The 8,296-nt window shown below is 33.3% G+C and overlaps 1 protein-coding gene across 1 annotated transcript; it reads left to right on the top strand.

The window, feature by feature from the left end:
- On the top strand, window positions 148–5,379 carry LOC107606024 (auxilin-related protein 2). Its single transcript, XM_016307988.2, has 9 exons — window positions 148–1,093; window positions 2,126–2,367; window positions 2,457–2,707; window positions 2,791–2,926; window positions 3,013–3,107; window positions 3,676–3,741; window positions 3,867–3,956; window positions 4,576–4,752; window positions 4,926–5,379. The coding sequence occupies exons 1-9, from the start codon at window positions 543–545 to the stop codon at window positions 4,962–4,964; spliced, it is 1,647 nt and encodes a 548-aa protein (XP_016163474.1). The 5' UTR covers window positions 148–542; the 3' UTR covers window positions 4,965–5,379.

Raw genomic sequence — 8,296 nt, forward strand, 5'->3', positions numbered from 1 at the left:
TCATAATCAACTGTGATCAATGAAATGGAGAGTTGGACACCGATTAAGGAAACTCCCATATCAATAATGAATAATCAAAATAATAATAATAAAAAAAATAAATAAAGCAAAAAGCGCAAAAGAATTAATAAGCAAAAACCGCGTGTAATGGTGGTTGGTGGCAAACTGGCAAGTGGCAATGGAGTCCACATCTGTAAATTCCAATCCCACAAAAACGCCACCACACCGCACCACCACCGACCGGAGTGAGAGAAAGTGAGAAACAAAAGAGACGCACACAAATAGAAAGAAGCATCTCAATCTCCCAAAATTCACTTCTCTTATTCTCTCTCTATCACGCCATTAAATTTTGATTCTTTTTCACCCTACCAATTCAATTCCTCTCATAAATTTAACAAATTATTTCGTTTCAGCTCTACCTAGCTCAACAAAAACACCTTTTTAGTCCCGTTTTTTGTATACCCTAGATTTTACGTTTAATTGGTTCATTTCTGAATTCTGATTATCGTTTAGTCGCTAAAGTTCTAATCTTTCCCCCCAGAATGGACGAGTTTGGCGTGTTGACCGAAAGGTTTGGCTTGAAACCGCAGGGAAAATCGGCTCCGATGGCCTCATCGAAGCGACCCACAGGTGTCGGTGGATCCCAACCTGGAATCAATTCGTTCAATCCCCCCAAATCTTCTTCCCAAAACGGATCCAGATCTCACCAACACTCCGATTTTGATTTCGATGGCATTTTCAGCCCAAGCAACAATAAGAAAACACAGAATTTCGGTGGTCTCGGCGATGGCATTGACGATATCTTCGGCCCGGGCGCTAAATCTAATACCAGCAAGGGTTCTTCCTTCGATTACGATTCGATATTTGGCGGTTCGAACAGGCCGGTTTCGAAGCCTGCTTCGAACAATGATTTTGTGGACGACATATTCGGTGTAATGCCCGAGAGAAAAGGCGTTGGTGTTGATGATCTGTTAGATAAGATTGGAGGGTTAAATTCTAGTACCAGCAACAAAAGCTCATCCAATGTGAAAAAAGCACCTGATTTTGATGAATTGATACCTGGGTTTGGTGGAAGCAGCTCTTCAAAGAATGGGTATGAACTATGGAAGCTTTGATTGCTTGATTATATGTCCTGTTGTTGTTTTTTTAATTGTTGAGGTAACTTGCAAAATTAGCATGATTTATGCGTTTGAAAGTGTTGCACTTCCCTAGGGTCAAGCACACATGTCTTTTAGGTGTAAATTATTGTTATCTTCTAGGCTTCTAATAATTTTTATTTTGGTATATTAATTAGATTTCTTATGAAGCTACAGAATAGGACTGCTTACTAGCACGTGGTTTTAAATTGTGTCTGTGGCGGTTAACTTATCTGCATTGAGTATCATGTGCTCCCAGCAAGCTTTGGGAGGTGTTTAGAGCATCTTCATTACTCTGTTGGTATAGTTTACTGATATGTTGAGGATATATAATGTGTTATTTATATGTGCTGATATATTATGGCTTGTGTAAAATCTTGTATTTTATATTAAGTTGTGGAGAAAATGTGGAAAAGGACTCAGCTGAGAACTAAGTTTTACATCTTCTGTGACTTATATTTCCATGAGACATGTATTTAATAAGGTTATATGAATTTGGTTTGAGCAACATATGTGAAATGGGAGTTCTGTTTGTTACATTGTTGCTACCTTATGTTTCTTCTTTTTCATCTTTTACATCTCGTAATGAATTCAGACGCACAATCCCCACCTGATCCTTGTAAGGGTTTCACAAGTTTGGATGAATAACTTTCTTTTCTTGGTTTGTGCATTGATTGATCCTGGACTCGAGCCTAGTCGTTGTTCCTAGTGGTGTATCAAATATTCAAATTATTGATGCAATATGGGGGAATTTAAAAAAAAAAAAAGAAAAAAAGCATTCTGGAAAATTACTTGGTACTATACTGCAATCATTTTACTTTTACTAGTGATTTAAGCTGCTTATCACTTAAGTTAAAAATAAATGCATGCAGATTTTGTGGCCTTCTTTGTTGGTAGGTGTGTCTCACTTATCCATCTACTCGGTCTAACAATCTCTTCATGTGTTTTTTTTTTTTTTCTCTTAATCTCTTTTATTTTGTATTTTTCAGAAGAGCAAGTAATAAGTCTCCTAAACCAACTGCCACTTCAAACAAACCTGCTGCCACCTCTCATGATGATCCATTTTTAGTGTTTGAAACCACTTCACGCGCAGCATCTTCGGAATCATTCTTTGACTCTTTGGAACAGATTAATAAGTGGAATAATTCCAAAGGTACAAGAGACAGCTCCGGTGCTTCCCCAATATTAAGACCTCCACCTAAGGCAACAAATGTTACATACTCAAATAAAGGTTTTTCTGAATGCTTGAGCTAAAAACTACCACTATCTATCTTTGTTTCTATCACTACTAAGCAGTTTGCTGAATTATGTTTTATGCAGTTAACAGCTCAAACGTATCATCCATAGATGAGCTTGAGGAATTTGCCATGGGTAAGATGCAGAATAATGCTACCAGAAAGGCCAATATAAATACTGGTGACACTAAACGAAACTTAGCTGCAAAGATCAACAAAAATAAAGGAGGTCCGGCTGCAAGAGTGAACCAATCAAATGGCATGGACGATCTTGAATCCTTTTTCGGCACAGGCACTCGGTCAAGCAGTGTACCAAAGTCAAGGGCTTCAAATATGGTATATTATTGATATAAAATGCCCAAAAGATTTGCTACATTAAAGAGGCTATGTTAATGAATTATTGCTAATGCCTTTTGTAGGATAATACGTTTGATCATCAAATGAATGATAAAGGGAGATCTGGGGTGTCACAAGGGGTGCCACCTGTTTCCTCTGCCAGTGCAAAGAAACCTTCAGCAGTGACATCTTTTGATGACCTATCATTAATTTTTGGTGGTAAGTTGTTTACGTTTATTATTTCTAATTTTTTTATAAGGAAGTGAGTTTATTCTCATCATATCTTCCACCTTTGGCTGCAAAAGGTTCGCCAACATCTGAATTCCAGGAAATTGAAGGAGAATCTGAAGAGAGACGAAAAGCAAGATTGCAACGTCATCAGAGGACCCAAGAGCGATCGGTGTGTATTATCTTTTAGTTTTCTTAATTCCAAGTATTAAGGAAAAAGAGGGATCATTAATTCAAATTATATGCCATTCTTTAATAATTATATTAAATCCCTCCCCCCACCCCCCAAAAAAGAAAAGTGCATTTTTAATACAACAAATATATATTGGCATTGATTCCTTCTGAGAATCTTACAAAATCAGAACAAGAAAATACTCAAAATAGTCAATTTATTTATTTTATTATTTTGAGGAGTTAGGATTGCTTATGTTAAACAAGCACTTAATTTAGAAAATCAATTCTGAGTTTTTTCTTAAAGGTAAGTTTTTGAAAAACCTATCCAAATGGCCCCTTAGGTTTCCTAAATTGATTTGATAGTCAGATCTTTAGTTTAATGATCCATATAGGGACCCGTCATGTGATATTTCATATACTTGTTGTACTCTGAACTTAGAACACAAATGATGTCTTCATGATTTGTACTGGACATCGAACTTGATTTGTCCGTGCATAATAGGTTTATATTGAAATAATCTTACAAGACATACCTTTTCACTTTGCTTTCCATCGGTCTTTTCCAGTTAAAAGCATTGGCTGATATGAACCAGCGTGACCATCAAACTAAAATGGAGCAAGAAGAGAGACATGTAAGCTTTTAGTGTTTTTATTTCAACTTTGATTTATTTCCAACTATTATCATGATGCAATTCTTTTGTTTTTACCTTATATTTTCTCATACTTTCTTGGGTGTAATTTGATTTTAATGTGGCAGAGAATCGCCAATTATACGGATGTTCAGATAAAGAGATGGGCTGCAGGAAAAGAAACCAATATGCGGGCATTGCTATCATCATTACAAGATGTATGCTCTTTTGACATTAGTTTTGCATTGCTAATACACCATTCTCTTTAGTTACTACTCTAATGGAAAGTGTAAAGGAAACGGACACAACAAATTATTTGGTTTTGTTTTTAACTGGGTAGTCAATTATTACCCGCTTCAGAATAGCTATAGCATGAAAGTGTAAGCAAGAATGACCAGATCCTGTCTAGAATATTATTGTTACAAGATCGAAAATTAGATAGAATGCACCATATATGGTTGAAACTTTTTAATTTTTCAATCAATGTTCCTGTTCACTATGGTTGTGCTAAATTACGTTTGCAACTGAATTATTTATATTGGTTATAAATGAAGCAGACTACTATTTCATCCCGTCAAATTATGTATTGTTTTAGAAGTTTTTGAGTGCTATAAAAATTTCACTTATTTTATGATTTTATTTCTTAATATTTTATATATTACTCCATTTCAAATGCTAGAGCATATTTATTAGCTTTTGTACAGGAAAATGATGCATCTTCCTTGTGTATATTTTTATTATTTTGTTTCCTTTTACTGAAACAATTCTATAATTTATTGTTCAGATCTTTCCTGTTATTTTTCATTTCTCAAATCTTACCCTGAATTTCATATTCAGGTTCTTTGGCCAGAATGTGGATGGGAGCCAGTGTCAATTACAGATATGATCTCTTCCACTTCGGTGAAAAAGGTTTACAGAAAAGCAACTTTATGCATTCACCCAGATAAGGTCCAACAGAAAGGTGCTACTCTTGAACAGAAATATATTGCAGAGAAGGTTTTTGACATCCTCAAGGTACAAGTTCATACCCTTTTAACCCTCCTCAAATAATCTTTTAAGAAAAAAAAAGACACCAAGACTACTCCAAATCCTGTGTTACGCCGGATGTTTGTGCATCAGGCTACTCTTTATTGCAGTATGATAAATGTGTTACCTTTTTTATTTTGATGTTGTGATCCAAAACACAGGCAGCGTGGACCAAGTTCAACGCGGAAGAGCTTTCTTAGACCCCCTGCTAAATTTTCTTTGCGAATCATAGCTGTATGTTTAGGACTTGTGCGCGTCTTCAGTTTGGGAATATTCACTTGAATTGTTGGTTTTGTGCGGTTGAGGATATAACTTGGCAAGAGTTTCTTTTTCCTAATGCGTTTATGTTTGGAATGTTCTTTTTAAGAAGTTGTATTGTACAGTAATGTACTTAAATGTTCATCGAGGTTAAATGTTCATTGAGGTCAGTGTACAAAATTTGTAGTGCTCCTTAGCAATTTAGACATGCCTACATAAAATTCAGCCATCCCTCAAATTAGAGGTTATCTCTTATTTAGATTGTGCACGTTTGTACACGTGCATTTGATATGTTGTATGAATAATATATCATTGATTTTTTATTTATTCAGCAATATTTGTTTGTGATCTCGAATTCAATCAAGTTTCTGTTCCATTTTGTGGTTAGGATGGCATTTTTAATTACAATGTGACTCTAGCCAAGCATATTGAGTTTTAGTGTCATAAATGTAACAAATTAATAGATATAAGCTTTATAAGTCATAGTGTCATATCCTATTTCAAAGGCGAGATTTTGGTTGGTCAATTCAATATATAAAACAAAAGAACANAATAAAATAAATCTCAAAAGATGGAAATGACAAAATGAATCAAATATATATAAGTAACTTGATTATACATTTGATTTAGTTTGTTAAAGGTAACATATATTTGGAGTTAATTTTGTCATTTATGTCTTTTGGAATTTATTTTGTCAAAATTGTAATTTTTTAGAGATCAAAATAGTTATTTGCTCGAATTTCTTATATAATGTGGGATCAATAAAAGAGTTATATATATTCACTAGTGATGAGAAATTAAAGTTAGCATGCCATTTGAGATATAAACTATCTCGGTGTAAATGTAAACAGTGTTTGTAAACAAGTACTACTTGCATGTTCTATAAGCAGAAAATTCTAGCATTCTTAAAGAGTTTCTATTCAAACCTCAAATCAAGTATTCAATTTACCCAGATTTATTAAATCTTAGTAGGGCCAATCTATCAAAGGAAAAAGTTTCAAGCATCCTTGTCAAAATACATCTCCGGTAAACTAAAACTTAGTTGCCAATGAGTTATAGCTCAAATAGCATAGTCTTTCCATACTCAATTAAGAGATTACGGGTTCGAGTTTCCTATATTTGGTAAAAGAAAAAACTAAAATTTAGTTTGGTAAAATTTTTACTTTTTTAAAAGTATAGTATTTATGTTTAATAAATCGAATTAAAAATGACTTTCAATAAATACAAGTAATAACAATTCGTTTGGTAAAATAACTTTTAAAATTTAAAAGTACAATAAGAAACATAAATTTAAGCGTTAAATTTAAAAATTAATTAATATATGAGATTATATTAGATTTTTAATTTTTTAAAAGCACAAGCCAACTTTAAAAAATTTCACCTTAGTTGCTTTTAAAAGTATCCCAATCTTTTAAAAGCTGCAAGCACAAACACATAATCTTTTTTATTTACTAAACACAAAATGAGGAGTTTGTATTTTAAAAAATCGCACACTTCTTTAAAAAAATTTACCAAACTAAACCTAAGAATACTGAGATTCAATCACATAAGATCTAAATGAATACGTATAAAGACATTGTTTTTGCTTCATTTGTAACATGCTATTATGCATAGACACTAACACGGACACGGGATACGACACGATACGGAACACGCCGACACACGAATTTTAAAATCTTACATGACACGGGGACACGCATACAAGTAAAATATAAAGTATTTTTTAGATCAATCGTAATGATATTTTGATATTTTATTGATATTAAAATATAAATTAAAATTTTTAATTATTTTTAATGTCTTATTTTAATTATGTTAGAAACAAGAGACTGAGAGAGTGGTCTGAAAAGTGTATTATTGAGTTGTATTCAAGTTGTTTATACAAGTTGTGTGGAATCAGTGGCGGAACTTGAAACAAAATTTTGGGGGGGGCCAGATAGAAAATAATTGTCAAAATATTTTTAATATGAACCTCATTTAAGATAAGCTCGTCTAATCTCATCTCTCTGGTTTGGGTGATATTGCCAAATTTATAAGACAGGACATGCTGACACGTGATGGTATTTAGGTGTGTCCAGTGTGTCCGAAAAATTTTTTTATTTTTTATTAAGACACGGTCGGACACAGCAGACACGCGTATCAAATGAGTATCAATGAATATCGTGTGTCATATCCGACACGCAGACACGACAACTCAACGAAGCGTCATACTTCATAGGTAACATGCATAACATTAACAAGGATCTCCTTTCTAATGATTTTGTCCATAAGATAATACAATGTCCTAACTTCTATGCCATCTTAAACATTCTTACTGGCCAAGTTGTTAGTGACATGTTTTGCAATGAGTGATTAATTTGAATCAAACAATTAATTATACCCCAATTCATCACTTCATATATACATTCAATTTTTCAAATTGGATTAAACCCAAAAAAGTCTGAAAGTAACAGTACTAAATAATAATATTTCTTCCTTTATGAGTAGTGGATACTACTGTCAATGAAAGCGAGGAAAGTGTATCTGCCTTTCCCATGCTCTTTGGAGATTCTTCTTTATTCCTTCATTAACATTAAATTATTAATTTTCCGTACGTTATATATATATAGCTTTAACAAACATAGAGAAAACACTTTATATGTTGTGGTGAGAAACTTCCTATATCTTCCCACTTATCACCCACTAAACGAAACCAATAATCCACACCCTCATGAAGGAAGAGAAAAGCAAGATAGATTTCTCTTTAAAAAAAAATCACATAATTAAGTATCGGTTTAATTTTGGGGGTGGGATAACAATTACTTAAAAAAAATTTAGAGACATTCGTGTATTATTATATTATCAAAACTAACTAATTTTAGAATTTATTAATTAAAAAATTATCTACACACATGAATTTAATGGGATGACCATATAAAAAATTTTAGAGAAAATGACAAATAGGTCCCTAACCTTTTGTCGCGCGAACATTTTCGTCCCTGACCATTGAAAAATACTTTTAAGTCCCTGACCTTCACAAAATTTGGACAAATCAGTCCCTCCGTCTAAATGCCTCTGTCAGGGACTGATCCGTCTAAATGCCTCCGTCAGAGACTGGTCCGTCCAAGTTTTGTGAAGGTCAAGGACTTAAAAGTATTTTTTAATGGTCAAGGACGAAAATGTCCGCGGGGTAAAAGGTCAGGGACCTATTTGTCCTTTTCTCAAAATTTTATAAGAAATAAAATCATTAATATTAAATTACACTAATTAAAAAAAAGTAAAAAATTAATTTGCT

The sequence above is a fragment of the Arachis ipaensis genome, chromosome B07, assembly GCF_000816755.2.
Source record: "Arachis ipaensis cultivar K30076 chromosome B07, Araip1.1, whole genome shotgun sequence".
In the NCBI taxonomy this organism is placed as follows: domain Eukaryota; kingdom Viridiplantae; phylum Streptophyta; class Magnoliopsida; order Fabales; family Fabaceae; genus Arachis; species Arachis ipaensis.

What these genes read in the sequence shown, in the direction of transcription:
- LOC107606024 (XM_016307988.2), top strand. Translation starts at nt 543, where the DNA reads ATGGACGAGTTTGGCGTGTTGACCGAAAGGTTTGGCTTGAAACCGCAG. An exon ending in TGTTACATACTCAAATAAAG is followed by an intron (nt 2,368 to 2,456) that starts GTTTTTCTGAAT and finishes TGTTTTATGCAG; the next exon opens with TTAACAGCTCAAACGTATCA. An exon ending in AGGTTTTTGACATCCTCAAG is followed by an intron (nt 4,753 to 4,925) that starts GTACAAGTTCAT and finishes TCCAAAACACAG; the next exon opens with GCAGCGTGGACCAAGTTCAA.